Here is a 21,937-nt window from a genome sequence, read left to right as displayed (position 1 = left end):
CTGATGAAGTCACTAGTGTGTGAGGAAGCACGTAGGGTCCTTTTTGAACTCGGTGCATGATCACTGCTGCGACACAGTGACGTCATCACGCATTGCGGACCTTCCGAAACGCGGATACGCAGAGGTTTCCGCTGCTCCAAATGTTTTAATGTTTCAAAAAGATAGTGTGCCCCACCTGACACTGCAGGTATTTGACTGCAAGGTAAACCTATAGAAGAGCTTTTGAGCTGGATCTCCATTGCTATTTATATAACATCTAAACTCCCTTGGAGCTTTCTAAGCGAGAGGAAGTCCCTCTGAAAATCCCTTTGGCTAGACCAACATGGCCGATTAGAATCAGATTATGCTTTAATTTCAATCTCGGGACTCCACTGTCCTCAAATGGAAAGGAGAAGCCAATGGACAGTGAAGATGAGACCAGCAAAGGATTCTGGGAGAGGAAACCACCACCAGTCCACCACCACAGAGTCTCCCTGATGCAGTGAACAAGCCTTAAAACTCACATTATTTGGAACACAAATCATCAGTTGTTACTTTTTCCTTATCTTGTGTTAAGCTTCAGTCTTATTTTGGGTGGGATTGCTCCTCCATTGAGTTACATTGGATGCCGGGAATGAGAGACTGGTTTCTAATGGGTGAGGCACACTTTATTTTGTATGCTGTGAAGCTGAACACTTCTCCAGCATAGGATGATGCTTCAATGCATATGGAACAGGGTCCTAAGTCTCAGAGCTTTTTGTAAGTGCTAACTGCACTGCTCATGTTAGATGTGGTTTGCTACTGACCCAGTCAATTCTCTCTCTCTCCCATTCTGTCCTCCTTAGCTCTGAAGATAATCATTCGCTCTGTCTCCAGCATGGATGGAGACATCATGGTGATACCAGAGGTAAAGAGCAGAACGCTGTACAAGACCAAAGGCTGGACAGAGGAGGAGCTCAAGAAGACAGTGCTCTGGCTGACGGACGGTGATGCCTGCATCTGCCAAGATATCCAGGAGCCAGGGGCCACCGTGCTAGTCATGGGCCACAGGGCAGACAACAGGCTGGTCATCTCCTGGGTCAGGAAGTGGCAGAAAAGCGATAAGGAAATGAAAAGGTTCTCCCGGACTGTGCGCAAGCTGCAGTGCTAGAGCTGGGGAAGGAGAGGTCGCAGGACTGGTGGAGGGTGGGATCATAATGTAATTGTTAAGTGGCCTCCGGGGGGCTTACTACTCAATGCACCCTTCCAACCTACAACCTGTTGGGTGGTTACAAAGTGAGAGGCCAGAATCCAAAAAGCTCAGGGCAACAGGCATCTTTCTCTCCCACAGTGTCTTACTTTACTGTAATCTCGTATGTATGTAAGATCTGGGGCAAACGGTATGATAAATGTACTAAAAATATGTAATGGACCATCAATGCATTGAACTAAACTGGAGCCCTCCTACATGTTGTCAACTGAAAGGGTTGAGTGAAGTTGTTAAAAATTCATGACCGGCCATCACTGAACTGAAACGCTATGGGTGTTGTTCATTAAACGGTGATCGTGCCAATCGGGGCACTGTAGCATGGAAACGCTTTTTGACCTCGATGGGAGTTTCCATGCGACCAGTGCTGATTGGCACACTATCGCTTTTTAATGAATAACCCCCTATGTATTTCCCCCATTTAACTCTTTCAACCTCTGCTCTGTGATTTTAGTCTTTTGCCAGATAACTTATGGACTCTGGTGGAAGGCTGTTAAACGGCTCTCACACATTACGGGAACGGACATCATACACCGTCATTTCATGCCAGACTCTTCCCACAGGAATGTTAGCATCACATTGGTCTCGCACATTAGAGTGTTTGTGCGGAGAAGTGTCAGGGATACATCAGACCTGCTGCCCACCTCGTATTTCCCTTACCCCCTCCAGAACAGAAGCCTACGCTATGGAGAAGGTTATTGCTGCTGGTGGTTACTACAAAGCTACGGTACCTTCTTCCAATTTACAGAGGTTAACCTCCAGGGACCTAAATCCATCAGGTACATGAAAAAGGGCATTTTTAATACAAAAGTACAAAGCTAGATCAGTGAGACTCCATTGAAGACTGAGATTTAAAGATCCGTGAGACGAACTCCCAGTTAATGAGCCAAACAGAAATGCAATGGAAACTGACTGAATTTGGTATGAACAAAATGCTGATTTCTTCTCACTGGAAACAGCCTCATTCAGAAATTTACCAGGACATCCCTTCGCTGTGTATCTTGCAGCCACTTTTTACAATCACTGAGGGGGGTGTTATTTGCCGTGGTGGCCATTTTGAATTCCCATAGCCTTGGCAAATGGCAGCCAAACCTCTTCTGAACCTGAATACTCCCAGTGATCAGAAATCAACAGTCCCGTCCGTTTAAGGTAACATGATATATATATATTACACACACACACACAGTCACCCACTGGGTAGGGAGGATCGTTGCTTTAACCCCTCTGGTGCCACATCCTGATAATTTGCAGGCTCCTCCAGCACTGAGGGGGTTACTATTAGGAACAGGCACAAAACAAAGTCCACTGGACAGACCTGGATAGAATTAGTTTAATATCTGGGAGACTGATTTTTAGCATCAGTGTCTGACTTAACTGGAATATCACTGATGCAATTGAGCACTTTTCCATTAAAATGCCATTATTTTGCTAAAAAAAAAGCAGACGACCCCCCCCCCCCCAAAGAGGAAGTGTGTTTGGTACGCAGCATGTTCATTTTATTTCAGTTTTGTTGGACACACCCCACACACCCTCCTTAATATAAGAATTCAGGCTACAAACACTGCCTGCGGATTAATAAATCTTTGCAATGCTGCTTTAGTATAGTAATACCTGGAACACATCGTTGTTTTAATTGCCCTACACTTTCTTCTATTTAGTAACTCCTGCGAGTGAAGAAACCGCGCCTGTGATGCATGAGACAAAAATCACAAAATGGCCGTCAACGGGCGCAGTGTCACCTCTGCACTTAGTTGACCAGGGCCTGGCGGACCGTCGTTTACGGTAGACTAGAGCTATTTAGGGCATTCCCAGTAAAGAGATGAAGCGGAAGGGTACACTGAGTTAGTAAGTTGCCACACCCAGAACCTGAAGATCTCCGAATATAGAGGGTGGGGTTGGGGAACCAGGGAGATATATGCAACGAGCTCAGCTACTGGTCGAAATGAGATGGTACAAGGGTGGTACAAAGTTATATACAATAATTAATAAAGAATCACCGTAAAATAACACCTCAACGTGACGAAACGTTCCCATGACAACGTGATGTCATGGCAATGCGTCGCCATGTGATGTCACAGCGTCACTTGATGCTGTCATGCTGCAGAAGGAGGAGGGTGGAGCGAAGGAGAAGGTAAGGGACCTTTAGAGGCCCCAAGCTCTTCCCCCGGCAATCAGTGGGAGAGCGGGGCCTCCGTATATAGGGGAAAAAACAGAAAATTTGGCGCCCCCAAACTTTGCCGCCCTAGGCCCGGGCCTAATGAGAAATCCGCCACTGCCCCAGTTGATCTCTTCTGCAATGTAGCACAGTACAAGTACTTTTTACTGGCAAGCACCATGGCCCTCAATGTTTCTATTTTTTTTGTTTTTTACTGGAAATCAGATTGTTCTAAGCATACCGAGAGGGAGAGCGGTGCGACTTATCAGTTTATCAAAGTCTTTAGAAGAAACGCAACTAACCGTAGAAATCGAACAAGTTCTTGCTTAACCGCTTCAGCACAGGAGGCCCGAGCGTGCGCTGAAAGCATGACAGATATCATGAAATAATTAGTCCCCCCCCCCCCCCCCCTACAGTTGTGGATGGAGAGCAGGGGTTAAAATAAAAAAAAATGCTGTATTTTTTTTCTCTTTTGGGTATGGATAAGAAAAGAGAGGGCTTGTTGTCTTATGCTTACAAAACTGGTTCTGTGTTCCAGTAGCTCTGGCTGCAGGTTAAATGTGGCACGTTGATGTTAAAAGTGCTGAGCTGCAGGGAAGCGAGCTCTCCTGTGCATGTAGACACAGATACACCTTGCGTAGAGTGAGTCCTGGCATTACGCTGCTGCTTTGAAATAAATCCTTTTTTACTCTTCTTTGCCTCGGCTCATTCATGGGGTAAATCCCTCTGTGCATGTAGCTCGGGGGGGGGGGGGGGAGGGGTAATTAGTTGAAGGTGAAGGACACGGAGAGGTTGGAAAGCTTGTAACATGTCAACTACTTGTTGGTCCAATTAAAGGTATCATACCCCCTACTCCCTCTCCCTGCTTTGTTATTTTACTACATGGAGGAAAGGACCAAACACAGCTACCCACCATTCTTTGCCATCATTGTATAAAGGTGAATACAGGAAACACTCCCACGGGGGAGTAAAGAAGCGGTGCACAGCAAAAACTAGAGATGGCAAACTGGGTCGCTACGTGAAAGACATGAGATATCATTGGATGATATAACACTGGGGTTTTTTGTTTGCCTTCCTCTGGATCAATAAGTAAGTATAGATACAGGATAAAGTATCTGTTGTCTAAATTTAGCATAGGTTGTCCTTGATGGACGTACGTCTTTTTTCAACCTCATCTACCATGTAACTATTTATTACTCAAAAATCATGAGGCAACAGATAAAAAAACAGCAGGGGAAACCCTAACGCGTTTCACGCTAACTTGCGCTTTGTCAAAGAGTTTTGGACATCTGATGGATGATCCAATATATGGCGCAATTACCAGAGCAGGGACTTCATTTCCTGTGCTTACCAATGAATGTTCCCCTATGGGAGGGGGAAACAAAAGATGGTACAAGGGAGCACAAGAGCAGTGTCCCCGGTGTGGAGGCGCTACTGGATATGAAAAATACATTCGAAGACAGACATATAAAGTTAAGATCAGTAAATAGATTCTGGATACAAATATAGACATATTGATAATCACAGATATGATGAAAATAATATTGGTATGCATTGGATTTATATACTAGACTATCATATCAATTTGTTAAACTGAATATATTACTGAATATTAAAAAGGTATATGTTAAAAACAAAAAGCTGTATGATTACTGACATGATAAATAACAGTATGAGTTTATATCATAATAAAAATATTATTACACCAAATAAAAAAGGACCAATTACAATCTTAAGATTAAATGAACGGGGAACTGTTGTGTATGTAACACGGTTTCTCCCCAATACCCCCCCCCCCCCCAACCTCACTTAGGGACCAGTGTTTGAGAGCAGGCGTATTACCACATGTGTATGGTGCTCTACCTGTAGGTTTGCAGGAGGTCTGAGTGGTCTGCCAGATGGTAAGGAGACAGGAACAGGACTGGCTCGAACAGGTCTCTGGGTTCTTCAGGGTTGGTGTCTGCCCCCATCACTGCACAAACATATCCCTCCTGCCCAGGAACTGACACCAGAGGCAGAGGTAACTTTGAACATACTTTATTGCAGCTATCCTTCTGCAGCCCATCACATCCTCCACTAGCCCCAGGCTTTCTAGATGGTGCATCTCCATCAATAGGGCTTCGATCCTGATGGCTCTCTAGGCCCGCCATGGGGAAGGCTTACAGCTCCATCCTCTCTCACTGGGGAGCAGGGGACAAGGACCATCACTCCCTCCTCACTCCCTGAGGAGCAGGGGTCAAAGACTTCCTTCCTCCTCTCAAGGGCTGAGAGGAAGATCCCTAACTTTTGGCTACTCCCCTAGAAAACTCTGGAAGGGGCGGGCTCATGGACAGTACCCTGCTACAAGGGGGCTGTACACAGGCCATGAGTCACCACCAACTTCCTTCACTTTCAAGGGAAGCAGAAGGGGGGGGGGGGAGGGTCACTGGCCCATAGATTAACCTGCTAATGCCTGGATCTTAACAGGACTTACATAGCAGATACACTGTGTGGAGAGAAACAGGTACTGATGGACATACCCTGTTATATGTATAATGGAAAAAAAAATCTATCTGTAAAACAATAAATGGTAATGTTATAATTGCATACATAACATGTATTGACTTATTCTACCAAACAGTTATAGGCAGATGTAATGCAAAAATAAATCATAAGCCGATATAAAGCAAAAGAAAACAGAGTGAGAGCATGGCATTCATCAGAAAGAAAATGATTCTTCAGAGCATATTGCAATCTATCAGAATAATCAATACAGCATACAGTGGTGTGAAAAAGAAAGTACACCCTCTTTGAATTCTATGGTTTTACATATCAGGACATAATAACAATCCTTAGCAGGTCTAAAAATTAGGTAAATACAACCTCAGATCAACAACAACACATGACATATTACACCGTGTCATGATTTATTTAACAAAAATAAAGCCAAAATGGAGAAGCCATATGTGAAAACTAAGTACACCCTTACTGCTTCCATAGGAATTAGGATGCTAAGTAGCAGACAGGTGCTGCTAATCAAATGCCCTTGATTAATTGATCATCAGCAAGTGTGACCACCTCTATAAATGCCGAAGTTTTAGCAGTTTGCTGCTCTGGAGCATTCAGGTGTGTGTTAACACAATGCCAAGGAGGAAAGACATCAGCAATGATCTTAGAGAAGCAATTGTTGCTGTCCATCAATCTGGGAAGGGTTATAAGGCCATTTCCAAACATTTTAAAGTTTATCATTCTACAGTGAGAAAGATTATTCAAAAGTGGAAAACATTCAAGACAGTTGCCAATCTTCCCAGGCGTGGACGTCCCAGCAAATTCACCCCAAGGTCAGACTCTGCAATGCTCAGAGAAATTGCAATAAACCCAAGAGTTACATCTCAGACTCTAAAGGCCTCAGTTAGCATGTTAAATGTTAAAGTTCATGACAGTACAATTAGAAAAAGACTGAACAAGTATGGTTTGTTTGGAAGGGTTGCCAGGAGAAAGCCTCTTCTCTCTAAAAAGAACATGGCAGCACGGCTTAGGTTTGCAAAGTTGCATCTGAACAAACCACTAGACTTCTGGAACAATGTCCTTTGGACAGATGAGACCAATGTGGAGATGTTTGGCCATAATGCACAGCGCCACGTTTGGCAAAAACCAAACACAGCATATCAGCACAAACACCTCATACCTACTGTCAAGCACGGTGGTGGAGGGGGGGTGATATGGGCTTGTTTTTGCAGTCATTGAGTCGACCATGAACTCCTCTGTATACCAAAGTATTCTACAGTCAAATGTGAGGCCATCTGTCCGACAGCTAAAGCTTGGCCGAAATTCGGTCATGCAACAGGACAATAATCCCAAGCACACCAGCAAATCTACAACAGAATGGCTGAAAAAGAAAAGAATCAAGGTGTTGCAATGGCCCAGTCAAAGTCCAGACCTCAACCCGATTGAATGCTGTGGCTGGACCTTAAGAGAGCTGTGCATAAACAAATGCCCACAAACCTCAATGAACTGAAGCAACGTTGTAAAGAAGAGTGGGCCAAAATTCCTCCATAACGATGTGAGAGACTGATAAAGTCATACAGAAAAAGATTACTTCAAATTATTGCTGCTAAAGGTTGTTCTACAAGCTATTGAATCATAAGGTATACTGTACTTAGTTTTTCACACATGGTTTCTCCATTTTGGCTTTATTTTTGTTAAATCATGACACGGTGTAATATGTCATGTGTTGTTGTTCATCTGAGGTTGTATTTACCTAATTTTAAGACCTGCTAAGGAACAGATGGTTGTTATTATGTCCTGATATGTAAAACCATGGAATTCAAAGAGGGTTTACTTTCTTTTTCACACCACTGTATATGTAGCCAGGTCTTCCCCTTGCCTCCGCTGCAGTTAGGGAACACAGCGGGAAGGTGTGAGTGGCGACGGGCACGCCAGAGGCTCCGGCGGCTCCCGGTAAAGAGCGCCGCCATGTTGGGAGTGCAGGCGCATACGCGGAGGTTCGTGCATGCGCAGAAGGAGTCGCAGCAGCCATTACAGTTAGCGCATGAGCAGTATGCTAGGGGCACGAGGCGGCTATGGGAATATGCTCCCAGCAGCCACTGGGGCTGCAAGAACACATGGTCTGACATAGCCAATGTGGCTACAGCAATCCCCTGCGGCCAGATAGTTACTTTTCGCACCCTGCCAGTTACGTCAGTCGGAGCTGGGACACAGCGTTGGTGCGTTTGTCTTTTTCATCCTCCTGTGAGCTCATACAATAAATACCCTTCAGTTTTATTGTGGAGTTGCCCGTGAATTATTTTTTCATTCAGTATTCTTTCTGGTTGCTATGCTCCTTTGCTCCATCTACTACTATTGGTGGGTAGCTGTACCTGATTAGCATTTACTATTACCGTTATGATATGTGTCGCCAGTAAAGGTTATTGTTATGTTATACAGTTTGTGTGGTGGTTGTGTGGTTCCTGTGAGTGGCTCCTCCCACTACTCTCAGGTGGAGGCGCTGCATCGAGACTATACCCCTGGAGTGAGGATATCCAAAGTCAGGATCCAAAACATTATCCTCTGGTTCAATGTATTCAAACGGTCTCCCTTTCTGATAGGTAAGGGAATGTGTTCAGACGGTCTCCCTTTCTGATAGGTAAGGGAATGTGTTCAGACGGTCTCCCTTTCTGATAGGTACAGTAAGGGAATGTGTTCAGACGGTCTCCCTTTCTGATAGGTAAGGGAATGTGTTCAGACGGTCTCCCTTTCTGATAGGTAAGGGAATGTGTTCGGACGGTCTCCCTTTCTGATAGGTAAGGGAATGTGTTCGGACGGTCTCCCTTTCTGATAGGTAAGGGAATGTGTTCGGACGGTCTCCCTTTCTGATAGGTAAGGGAATGTGTTCGGACGGTCTCCCTTTCTGATAGGTAAGGGAATGTGTTCAGACGGTCTCCCTTTCTGATAGGTAAGGGAATGTGTTCGGACGGTCTCCCTTTCTGATAGGTAAGGGAATGTGTTCAGACGGTCTCCCTTTCTGATAGGTACAGTAAGGGAATGTGTTCAGACGGTCTCCCTTTCTGATAGGTACAGTAAGGGAATGTGTTCAGACGGTCTCCCTTTCTGATAGGTACAGTAAGGGAATGTGTTCGGACGGTCTCCCTTTCTGATAGGTACAGTAAGGGAATGTGTTCAGACGGTCTCCCTTTCTGATAGGTACAGTAAGGGAATGTGTTCGGACGGTCTCCCTTTCTGATAGGTAAGGGAATGTGTTCAGACGGTCTCCCTTTCTGATAGGTACAGTAAGGGAATGTGTTCGGACGGTCTCCCTTTCTGATAGGTAAGGGAATGTGTTCAGACGGTCTCCCTTTCTGATAGGTAAGGGAATGTGTTCGGACGGTCTCCCTTTCTGATAGGTAAGGGAATGTGTTCGGACGGTCTCCCTTTCTGATAGGTAAGGGAATGTGTTCGGACGGTCTCCCTTTCTGATAGGTAAGGGAATGTGTTCAGACGGTCTCCCTTTCTGATAGGTAAGGGAATGTGTTCGGACGGTCTCCCTTTCTGATAGGTAAGGGAATGTGTTCAGACGGTCTCCCTTTCTGATAGGTAAGGGAATGTGTTCAGACGGTCTCCCTTTCTGATAGGTAAGGGAATGTGTTCAGACGGTCTCCCTTTCTGATAGGTAAGGGAATGTGTTCGGACGGTCTCCCTTTCTGATAGGTAAGGGAATGTGTTCGGACGGTCTCCCTTTCTGATAGGTAAGGGAATGTGTTCGGACGGTCTCCCTTTCTGATAGGTAAGGGAATGTGTTCGGACGGTCTCCCTTTCTGATAGGTAAGGGAATGTGTTCAGACGGTCTCCCTTTCTGATAGGTAAGGGAATGTGTTCGGACGGTCTCCCTTTCTGATAGGTAAGGGAATGTGTTCAGACGGTCTCCCTTTCTGATAGGTAAGGGAATGTGTTCAGACGGTCTCCCTTTCTGATAGGTAAGGGAATGTGTTCAGACGGTCTCCCTTTCTGATAGGTAAGGGAATGTGTTCAGACGGTCTCCCTTTCTGATAGGTAAGGGAATGTGTTCGGACGGTCTCCCTTTCTGATAGGTAAGGGAATGTGTTCAGACGGTCTCCCTTTCTGATAGGTAAGGGAATGTGTTTAGACGGTCTCCCTTTCTGATAGGTAAGGGAATGTGTTTAGACGGTCTCCCTTTCTGATAGGTACAGTAAGGGAATGTGTTCAGACGGTCTCCCTTTCTGATAGGTAAGGGAATGTGTTCGGACGGTCTCCCTTTCTGATAGGTAAGGGAATGTGTTCGGACGGTCTCCCTTTCTGATAGGTACAGTAAGGGAATGTGTTCAGACGGTCTCCCTTTCTGATAGGTACAGTAAGGGAATGTGTTCAGACGGTCTCCCTTTCTGATAGGTACAGTGTTACGCCGATGCTCGCCACAAACCGGGACCGGACCGCGGGGCTGAGGTGGGGTTATATAATCACCGACCTTAGTCCGCGCAGACTGATCCGGAGTGCGCAGTTCGTAGTCGTACATCGCAGGGTCAGGATTGGAGAAGGCAGCATTGTCGTTATTGAAGCCAAAGTCGGGGTAGGAGAAGACAGGACAATCGATGGCCGAAGCAGGGTCAGGATAGAAGACATCTGGGTGGTCGTAGTCGTAGAAAGGAATCGGCAACAGGCAGACAGGAGTTCCCCGCTTCAGCTTAGGAGTGTGAGCGCGGGAATGGCCTCTGCGCGAGGAGCGGGCTCGGCCCATGACGCCGGTCTCAGCAGGGGAAGACAGCAGGCTGGCCGAAGTACACCGCAGGGCAGCGTCGGGGAAACCAACGCTTAAGCGCAGAAGTCCAAGGCAGGCCACTGCATGGAGATAGCAGCAGGCCGCAGGAAATAAAGGGTAACCACTGCTAGGAGTGAATGCAGCAGGTACCAGTGCTGGCTAACCACGCTTCAGCACAGGAGATAGGAACAGGCCTCTGGATACTCAGGAACTAGGAAGGTAGAACACTAGGAGAGAGGCCTGGGGCGGTTTGTGGCAGAGACGGTAACGTCCCAGGTAGGAGTATGCTCGGCACTGGTTCAGTGCCAACACCCACGATATAAAGGGCGGAGATCCAATCACAGGAGGAGGGTGTGTGAGTATTCCTCCAATGATAGAGCACAGGGCAGAAGCTGCAATGAGAGGCAGCACCTGTGCCATTGATTGCCAGAGGAAGCTTGCAACTGCATAGGTCTGCAAGGCTATAGTCAAAGCCAGTGGTGAATTCCTTACATACAGTAAGGGAATGTATTCAGACGGTCTCCCTTTCTGATAGGTACAGTAAGGGAATGTGTTCAGACGGTCTCCCTTTCTGATAGGTAAGGGAATGTGTTCAGACGGTCTCCCTTTCTGATAGGTAAGGGAATGTGTTCAGACGGTCTCCCTTTCTGATAGGTAAGGGAATGTGTTCAGACGGTCTCCCTTTCTGATAGGTAAGGGAATGTGTTCGGACGGTCTCCCTTTCTGATAGGTAAGGGAATGTGTTCAGACGGTCTCCCTTTCTGATAGGTAAGGGAATGTGTTTAGACGGTCTCCCTTTCTGATAGGTAAGGGAATGTGTTTAGACGGTCTCCCTTTCTGATAGGTACAGTAAGGGAATGTGTTCAGACGGTCTCCCTTTCTGATAGGTAAGGGAATGTGTTCGGACGGTCTCCCTTTCTGATAGGTAAGGGAATGTGTTCGGACGGTCTCCCTTTCTGATAGGTACAGTAAGGGAATGTGTTCAGACGGTCTCCCTTTCTGATAGGTACAGTAAGGGAATGTGTTCAGACGGTCTCCCTTTCTGATAGGTACAGTGTTACGCCGATGCTCGCCACAAACCGGGACCGGACCGCGGGGCTGAGGTGGGGTTATATAATCACCGACCTTAGTCCGCGCAGACTGATCCGGAGTGCGCAGTTCGTAGTCGTACATCGCAGGGTCAGGATTGGAGAAGGCAGCATTGTCGTTATTGAAGCCAAAGTCGGGGTAGGAGAAGACAGGACAATCGATGGCCGAAGCAGGGTCAGGATAGAAGACATCTGGGTGGTCGTAGTCGTAGAAAGGAATCGGCAACAGGCAGACAGGAGTTCCCCGCTTCAGCTTAGGAGTGTGAGCGCGGGAATGGCCTCTGCGCGAGGAGCGGGCTCGGCCCATGACGCCGGTCTCAGCAGGGGAAGACAGCAGGCTGGCCGAAGTACACCGCAGGGCAGCGTCGGGGAAACCAACGCTTAAGCGCAGAAGTCCAAGGCAGGCCACTGCATGGAGATAGCAGCAGGCCGCAGGAAATAAAGGGTAACCACTGCTAGGAGTGAATGCAGCAGGTACCAGTGCTGGCTAACCACGCTTCAGCACAGGAGATAGGAACAGGCCTCTGGATACTCAGGAACTAGGAAGGTAGAACACTAGGAGAGAGGCCTGGGGCGGTTTGTGGCAGAGACGGTAACGTCCCAGGTAGGAGTATGCTCGGCACTGGTTCAGTGCCAACACCCACGATATAAAGGGCGGAGATCCAATCACAGGAGGAGGGTGTGTGAGTATTCCTCCAATGATAGAGCACAGGGCAGAAGCTGCAATGAGAGGCAGCACCTGTGCCATTGATTGCCAGAGGAAGCTTGCAACTGCATAGGTCTGCAAGGCTATAGTCAAAGCCAGTGGTGAATTCCTTACATACAGTAAGGGAATGTATTCAGACGGTCTCCCTTTCTGATAGGTACAGTAAGGGAATGTGTTCAGACGGTCTCCCTTTCTGATAGGTAAGGGAATGTGTTCGGACGGTCTCCCTTTCTGATAGGTAAGGGAATGTGTTCGGACGGTCTCCCTTTCTGATAGGTAAGGGAATGTGTTCGGACGGTCTCCCTTTCTGATAGGTAAGGGAATGTGTTCGGACGGTCTCCCTTTCTGATAGGTAAGGGAATGTGTTCGGACGGTCTCCCTTTCTGATAGGTAAGGGAATGTGTTCAGACGGTCTCCCTTTCTGATAGGTAAGGGAATGTGTTCGGACGGTCTCCCTTTCTGATAGGTAAGGGAATGTGTTCGGACGGTCTCCCTTTCTGATAGGTAAGGGAATGTGTTCGGACGGTCTCCCTTTCTGATAGGTAAGGGAATGTGTTCAGACGGTCTCCTTAATATAAGAATTCAGGCTACAAACACTGCCTGCGGATTAATAAATCTTTGCAATGCTGCTTTAGTATAGTAATACCTGGAACACATCGTTGTTTTAATTGCCCTACACTTTCTTCTATTTAGTAACTCCTGCGAGTGAAGAAACCGCGCCTGTGATGCATGAGAAAAAAATCACAAAATGGCCGTCAACGGGCGCAGTGTCACCTCTGCACTTAGTTGACCAGGGCCTGGCGGTCCGTCGTTTACGGTAGACTAGAGCTATTTAGGGCATTCCCAGTAAAGAGATGAAGCGGAAGGGTACACTGAGTTAGTAAGTTGCCACACCCAGAACCTGAAGATCTCCGAATATAGAGGGTGGGGTTGGGGAACCAGGGAGATATATGCAACGAGCTCAGCCACTGGTCGAAATGAGATGGTACAAGGGTGGTACAAAGTCATATACAATAATTAATAAAGAATCACCGTAAAATAACACCTCAACGTGACGAAACGTTCCCATGACAACGTGATGTCATGGCAATGCGTCGCCATGTGATGTCACAGCGTCACTTGATGCTGTCATGCTGCAGAAGGAGGAGGGTGGAGCGAAGGAGAAGGTAAGGGACCTTTAGAGGCCCCAAGCTCTTCCCCCGGCAATCAGTGGGAGAGCGGGTCCTCCGTATATAGCGGAAAAAACAGAAAATTTGGCGCCCCCAAACTTTGCCGCCCTAGGCCCGGGCCTAATGAGAAATCCGCCACTGCCCCAATTGATCTCTTCTGCAATGTAGCACAGTACCAGTACTTTTTACTGGCAAGCACCATGGCCCTCAATGTTTCTATTTTTTTTGTTTTTTACTGGAAATCAGATTGTTCTAAGCATACCGAGAGGGAGAGCGGTGCGACTTATCAGTTTATCAAAGTCTTTAGAAGAAACGCAACTAACCGTAGAAATCGAACAAGTTCTTGCTTAACCGCTTCAGCACAGGAGGCCCGAGCGTGCGCTGAAAGCATGACAGATATCATGAAATAATTAGTCCCCCCCCCCCCCTACAGTTGTGGATGGAGAGCAGGGGTTAAAATAAAAAAAAATGCTGTATTTTTTTTCTCTTTTGGGTATGGATAAGAAAAGAGAGGGCTTGTTGTCTTATGCTTACAAAACTGGTTCTGTGTTCCAGTAGCTCTGGCTGCAGGTTAAATGTGGCACGTTGATGTTAGAAGTGCTGAGCTGCAGGGAAGCGAGCTCTCCTGTGCATGTAGACACAGATACACCTTGCGTAGAGTGAGTCCTGGCATTACGCTGCTGCTTTGAAATAAATCCTTTTTTACTCTTCTTTGCCTCGGCTCATTCATGGGGTAAATCCCTCTGTGCATGTAGCTCGGGGGGGGGGGAGGGGTAATTAGTTGAAGGTGAAGGACACGGAGAGGTTGGAAAGCTTGTAACATGTCAACTACTTGTTGGTCCAATTAAAGGTATCATACCCCCTACTCCCTCTCCCTGCTTTGTTATTTTACTACATGGAGGAAAGGACCAAACACAGCTACCCACCATTCTTTGCCATCATTGTATAAAGGTGAATACAGGAAACACTCCCACGGGGGAGTAAAGAAGCGGTGCACAGCAAAAACTAGAGATGGCAAACTGGGTCGCTACGTGAAAGACATGCGATATCATTGGATGATATAACACTGGGGTTTTTTGTTTGCCTTCCTCTGGATCAATAAGTAAGTATAGATACAGGATAAAGTATCTGTTGTCTAAATTTAGCATAGGTTGTCCTTGATGGACGTACGTCTTTTTTCAACCTCATCTACCATGTAACTATTTATTACTCAAAAATCATGAGGCAACAGATAAAAAAACAGCAGGGGAAACCCTAACGCGTTTCACGCTAACTTGCGCTTTGTCAAAGAGTTTTGGACATCTGATGGATGATCCAATATATGGCGCAATTACCAGAGCAGGGACTTCATTTCCTGTGCTTACCAATGAATGTTCCCCTATGGGAGGGGGAAACAAAAGATGGTACAAGGGAGCACAAGAGCAGTGTCCCCGGTGTGGAGGCGCTACTGGATATGAAAAATACATTCGAAGACAGACATATAAAGTTAAGATCAGTAAATAGATTCTGGATACAAATATAGACATATTGATAATCACAGATATGATGAAAATAATATTGGTATGCATTGGATTTATATACTAGACTATCATATCAATTTGTTAAACTGAATATATTACTGAATATTAAAAAGGTATATGTTAAAAACAAAAAGCTGTATGATTACTGACATGATAAATAACAGTATGAGTTTATATCATAATAAAAATATTATTACACCAAATAAAAAAGGACCAATTACAATCTTAAGATTAAATGAACGGGGAACTGTTGTGTATGTAACACGGTTTCTCCCCAATACCCCCCCCCCCCCAACCTCACTTAGGGACCAGTGTTTGAGAGCAGGCGTATTACCACATGTGTATGGTGCTCTACCTGTAGGTTTGCAGGAGGTCTGAGTGGTCTGCCAGATGGTAAGGAGACAGGAACAGGACTGGCTCGAACAGGTCTCTGGGTTCTTCAGGGTTGGTGTCTGCCCCCATCACTGCACAAACATATCCCTCCTGCCCAGGAACTGACACCAGAGGCAGAGGTAACTTTGAACATACTTTATTGCAGCTATCCTTCTGCAGCCCATCACATCCTCCACTAGCCCCAGGCTTTCTAGATGGTGCATCTCCATCAATAGGGCTACGATCCTGATGGCTCTCTAGGCCCGCCATGGGGAAGGCTTACAGCTCCATCCTCTCTCACTGGGGAGCAGGGGACAAGGACCATCACTCCCTCCTCACTCCCTGAGGAGCAGGGGTCAAAGACTTCCTTCCTCCTCTCAAGGGCTGAGAGGAAGATCCCTAACTTTTGGCTACTCCCCTAGAAAACTCTGGAAGGGGCGGGCTCATGGACAGTACCCTGCTACAAGGGGGCTGTACACAGGCCATGAGTCACCACCAACTTCCTTCACTTTCAAGGGAAGCAGAAGGGGGGGGGGGGTCACTGGCCCATAGATTAACCTGCTAATGCCTGGATCTTAACAGGACTTACATAGCAGATACACTGTGTGGAGAGAAACAGGTACTGATGGACATACCCTGTTATATGTATAATGGAAAAAAAAATCTATCTGTAAAACAATAAATGGTAATGTTATAATTGCATACATAACATGTATTGACTTATTCTACCAAACAGTTATAGGCAGATGTAATGCAAAAATAAATCATAAGCCGATATAAAGCAAAAGAAAACAGAGTGAGAGCATGGCATTCATCAGAAAGAAAATGATTCTTCAGAGCATATTGCAATCTATCAGAATAATCAATACAGCATACAGTGGTGTGAAAAAGAAAGTACACCCTCTTTGAATTCTATGGTTTTACATATCAGGACATAATAACAATCCTTAGCAGGTCTAAAAATTAGGTAAATACAACCTCAGATCAACAACAACACATGACATATTACACCGTGTCATGATTTATTTAACAAAAATAAAGCCAAAATGGAGAAGCCATATGTGAAAACTAAGTACACCCTTACTGCTTCCATAGGAATTAGGATGCTAAGTAGCAGACAGGTGCTGCTAATCAAATGCCCTTGATTAATTGATCATCAGCAAGTGTGACCACCTCTATAAATGCCGAAGTTTTAGCAGTTTGCTGCTCTGGAGCATTCAGGTGTGTGTTAACACAATGCCAAGGAGGAAAGACATCAGCAATGATCTTAGAGAAGCAATTGTTGCTGTCCATCAATCTGGGAAGGGTTATAAGGCCATTTCCAAACATTTTAAAGTTTATCATTCTACAGTGAGAAAGATTATTCAAAAGTGGAAAACATTCAAGACAGTTGCCAATCTTCCCAGGCGTGGACGTCCCAGCAAATTCACCCCAAGGTCAGACTCTGCAATGCTCAGAGAAATTGCAATAAACCCAAGAGTTACATCTCAGACTCTAAAGGCCTCAGTTAGCATGTTAAATGTTAAAGTTCATGACAGTACAATTAGAAAAAGACTGAACAAGTATGGTTTGTTTGGAAGGGTTGCCAGGAGAAAGCCTCTTCTCTCTAAAAAGAACATGGCAGCACGGCTTAGGTTTGCAAAGTTGCATCTGAACAAACCACTAGACTTCTGGAACAATGTCCTTTGGACAGATGAGACCAATGTGGAGATGTTTGGCCATAATGCACAGCGCCACGTTTGGCAAAAACCAAACACAGCATATCAGCACAAACACCTCATACCTACTGTCAAGCACGGTGGTGGAGGGGGGGTGATATGGGCTTGTTTTTGCAGTCATTGAGTCGACCATGAACTCCTCTGTATACCAAAGTATTCTACAGTCAAATGTGAGGCCATCTGTCCGACAGCTAAAGCTTGGCCGAAATTCGGTCATGCAACAGGACAATAATCCCAAGCACACCAGCAAATCTACAACAGAATGGCTGAAAAAGAAAAGAATCAAGGTGTTGCAATGGCCCAGTCAAAGTCCAGACCTCAACCCGATTGAATGCTGTGGCTGGACCTTAAGAGAGCTGTGCATAAACAAATGCCCACAAACCTCAATGAACTGAAGCAACGTTGTAAAGAAGAGTGGGCCAAAATTCCTCCATAACGATGTGAGAGACTGATAAAGTCATACAGAAAAAGATTACTTCAAATTATTGCTGCTAAAGGTTGTTCTACAAGCTATTGAATCATAAGGTATACTGTACTTAGTTTTTCACACATGGTTTCTCCATTTTGGCTTTATTTTTGTTAAATCATGACACGGTGTAATATGTCATGTGTTGTTGTTCATCTGAGGTTGTATTTACCTAATTTTAAGACCTGCTAAGGAACAGATGGTTGTTATTATGTCCTGATATGTAAAACCATGGAATTCAAAGAGGGTTTACTTTCTTTTTCACACCACTGTATATGTAGCCAGGTCTTCCCCTTGCCTCCGCTGCAGTTAGGGAACACAGCGGGAAGGTGTGAGTGGCGACGGGCACGCCAGAGGCTCCGGCGGCTCCCGGTAAAGAGCGCCGCCATGTTGGGAGTGCAGGCGCATACGCGGAGGTTCGTGCATGCGCAGAAGGAGTCGCAGCAGCCATTACAGTTAGCGCATGCGCAGTATGCTAGGGGCACGAGGCGGCTATGGGAATATGCTCCCAGCAGCCACTGGGGCTGCAAGAACACATGGTCTGACATAGCCAATGTGGCTACAGCAATCCCCTGCGGCCAGATAGTTACTTTTCGCACCCTGCCAGTTACGTCAGTCGGAGATGGGACACAGCGTTGGTGCGTTTGTCTTTTTCATCCTCCTGTGAGCTCATACAATAAATACCCTTCAGTTTTATTGTGGAGTTGCCCGTGAATTATTTTTTCATTCAGTATTCTTTCTGGTTGCTATGCTCCTTTGCTCCATCTACTACTATTGGTGGGTAGCTGTACCTGATTAGCATTTACTATTACCGTTATGATATGTGTCGCCAGTAAAGGTTATTGTTATGTTATACAGTTTGTGTGGTGGTTGTGTGGTTCCTGTGAGTGGCTCCTCCCACTACTCTCAGGTGGAGGCGCTGCATCGAGACTATACCCCTGGAGTGAGGATATCCAAAGTCAGGATCCAAAACATTATCCTCTGGTTCAATGTATTCAAACGGTCTCCCTTTCTGATAGGTAAGGGAATGTGTTCAGACGGTCTCCCTTTCTGATAGGTACAGTAAGGGAATGTGTTCAGACGGTCTCCCTTTCTGATAGGTAAGGGAATGTGTTCAGACGGTCTCCCTTTCTGATAGGTAAGGGAATGTGTTCAGACGGTCTCTCTTTCTGATAGGTACAGTAAGGGAATGTGTTCAGACGGTCTCCCTTTCTGATAGGTAAGGGAATGTGTTCAGACGGTCTCCCTTTCTGATAGGTACAGTAAGGGAATGTGTTCAGACGGTCTCCGTTTCTGATAAGTACAGTAAGGGAATGTGTTCAGACGGTCTCCCTTTCTGATAGGTAAGGGAATGTGTTCAGACGGTCTCCCTTTCTGATAGGTAAGGGAATGTGTTCAGACGGTCTCCCTTTCTGATAGATACAGTAAGGGAATGTGTTCGGACGGTCTCCCTTTCTGATAGGTACAGTAAGGGAATGTGTTCAGACGGTCTCCCTTTCTGATAGGTAAGGGAATGTGTTCGGACGGTCTCCCTTTCTGATAGGTACAGTAAGGGAATGAGTTCAGACGGTCTCCCTTTCTGATAGGTAAGGGAATGTGTTCAGACGGTCTCCCTTTCTGATAGGTAAGGGAATGTGTTCGGACGGTCTCCCTTTCTGATAGGTAAGGGAATGTGTTCGGACGGTCTCCCTTTCTGATAGGTAAGGGAATGTGTTCGGACGGTCTCCCTTTCTGATAGGTAAGGGAATGTGTTCAGACGGTCTCCCTTTCTGATAGGTAAGGGAATGTGTTCAGACGGTCTCCCTTTCTGATAGGTAAGGGAATGTGTTCAGACGGTCTCCCTTTCTGATAGGTAAGGGAATGTGTTCGGACGGTCTCCCTTTCTGATAGGTAAGGGAATGTGTTCGGACGGTCTCCCTTTCTGATAGGTAAGGGAATGTGTTCGGACGGTCTCCCTTTCTGATAGGTAAGGGAATGTGTTCGGACGGTCTCCCTTTCTGATAGATACAGTAAGGGAATGTGTTCGGACGGTCTCCCTTTCTGATAGGTAAGGGAATGTGTTCGGACGGTCTCCCTTTCTGATAGGTAAGGGAATGTGTTCAGACGGTCTCCCTTTCTGATAGGTAAGGGAATGTGTTCAGACGGTCTCCCTTTCTGATAGGTAAGGGAATGTGTTCAGACGGTCTCCCTTTCTGATAGGTAAGGGAATGTGTTCGGACGGTCTCCCTTTCTGATAGGTAAGGGAATGTGTTCGGACGGTCTCCCTTTCTGATAGGTAAGGGAATGTGTTCGGACGGTCTCCCTTTCTGATAGGTAAGGGAATGTGTTCGGACGGTCTCCCTTTCTGATAGGTAAGGGAATGTGTTCGGACGGTCTCCCTTTCTGATAGGTAAGGGAATGTGTTCAGACGGTCTCCCTTTCTGATAGGTAAGGGAATGTGTTCGGACGGTCTCCCTTTCTGATAGATACAGTAAGGGAATGTGTTCAGACGGTCTCCCTTTCTGATAGATACAGTAAGGGAATGTGTTCGGACGGTCTCCCTTTCTGATAGGTAAGGGAATGTGTTCAGACGGTCTCCCTTTCTGATAGGTAAGGGAATGTGTTCGGACGGTCTCCCTTTCTGATAGGTAAGGGAATGTGTTCAGACGGTCTCCCTTTCTGATAGGTAAGGGAATGTGTTCAGACGGTCTCCCTTTCTGATAGGTAAGGGAATGTGTTCAGACGGTCTCCCTTTCTGATAGGTAAGGGAATGTGTTCAGACGGTCTCCCTTTCTGATAGGTAAGGGAATGTGTTCAGACGGTCTCCCTTTCTGATAGGTAAGGGAATGTGTTCGGACGGTCTCCCTTTCTGATAGGTAAGGGAATGTGTTCGGACGGTCTCCCTTTCTGATAGGTAAGGGAATGTGTTCAGACGGTCTCCCTTTCTGATAGGTAAGGGAATGTGTTCAGACGGTCTCCCTTTCTGATAGGTAAGGGAATGTGTTCGGACGGTCTCCCTTTCTGATAGGTAAGGGAATGTGTTCAGACGGTCTCCCTTTCTGATAGGTAAGGGAATGTGTTCGGACGGTCTCCCTTTCTGATAGGTAAGGGAATGTGTTCAGACGGTCTCCCTTTCTGATAGGTAAGGGAATGTGTTCGGACGGTCTCCCTTTCTGATAGGTAAGGGAATGTGTTCAGACGGTCTCCCTTTCTGATAGATACAGTAAGGGAATGTGTTCAGACGGTCTCCCTTTCTGATAGATACAGTAAGGGAATGTGTTCAGACGGTCTCCCTTTCTGATAGGTACAGTAAGGGAATGTGTTCAGACGGTCTCCCTTTCTGATAGGTAAGGGAATGTGTTCAGACGGTCTCCCTTTCTGATAGGTACAGTAAGGGAATGTGTTCAGACGGTCTCTCTTTCTGATAGGTAAGGGAATGTGTTCAGACGGTCTCCCTTTCTGATAGGTAAGGGAATGTGTTCAGACGGTCTCCCTTTCTGATAGGTAAGGGAATGTGTTCAGACGGTCTCCCTTTCTGATAGGTAAGGGAATGTGTTCGGACGGTCTCCCTTTCTGATAGGTAAGGGAATGTGTTCAGACGGTCTCCCTTTCTGATAGATACAGTAAGGGAATGTGTTCAGACGGTCTCCCTTTCTGATAGATACAGTAAGGGAATGTGTTCAGACGGTCTCCCTTTCTGATAGGTACAGTAAGGGAATGTGTTCAGACGGTCTCCCTTTCTGATAGGTAAGGGAATGTGTTCAGACGGTCTCCCTTTCTGATAGGTACAGTAAGGGAATGTGTTCAGACGGTCTCTCTTTCTGATAGGTAAGGGAATGTGTTCAGACGGTCTCCCTTTCTGATAGGTAAGGGAATGTGTTCAGACGGTCTCCCTTTCTGATAGGTAAGGGAATGTGTTCAGACGGTCTCCCTTTCTGATAGGTAAGGGAATGTGATCGGACGGTCTCCCTTTCTGATAGGTAAGGGAATGTGTTCAGACGGTCTCCCTTTCTGATAGGTAAGGGAATGTGTTCAGACGGTCTCCCTTTCTGATAGGTAAGGGAATGTGTTCAGACGGTCTCCCTTTCTGATAGGTAAGGGAATGTGTTCGGACGGTCTCCCTTTCTGATAGGTAAGGGAATGTGTTCAGACGGTCTCCCTTTCTGATAGGTAAGGGAATGTGTTCGGACGGTCTCCCTTTCTGATAGGTAAGGGAATGTGTTCAGACGGTCTCCCTTTCTGATAGGTACAGTAAGGGAATGTGTTCAGACGGTCTCCCTTTCTGAT

At 46.2% G+C, this 21,937-nt stretch overlaps 1 protein-coding gene across 4 annotated transcripts in view; it reads left to right on the top strand.

Moving 5' to 3' along the window:
- The window catches only part of LOC142490469 (secreted frizzled-related protein 2-like), a 29,050-nt gene extending 24,963 nt beyond the window's left edge, over positions 1 to 4,087 (top strand). For all 4 annotated transcript variants that reach the window (XM_075592802.1, XM_075592803.1, XM_075592804.1 and 1 more), the window contains one exon: positions 825 to 4,087. In XM_075592802.1, coding sequence (XP_075448917.1) covers positions 825 to 1,129 — 305 coding nt within the window. In that variant the 3' untranslated portion in view covers positions 1,130 to 4,087. The remainder of the gene's footprint in view (positions 1 to 824) is intronic.
- Positions 4,088 to 21,937: the final 17,850 nt, after the last annotated feature.

Source organism: Ascaphus truei, chromosome 3 (genome assembly GCF_040206685.1).
Source record: "Ascaphus truei isolate aAscTru1 chromosome 3, aAscTru1.hap1, whole genome shotgun sequence".
Lineage (NCBI taxonomy): Eukaryota > Metazoa > Chordata > Amphibia > Anura > Ascaphidae > Ascaphus > Ascaphus truei.
This window is presented reverse-complemented; position numbering and strand designations above follow the sequence as displayed.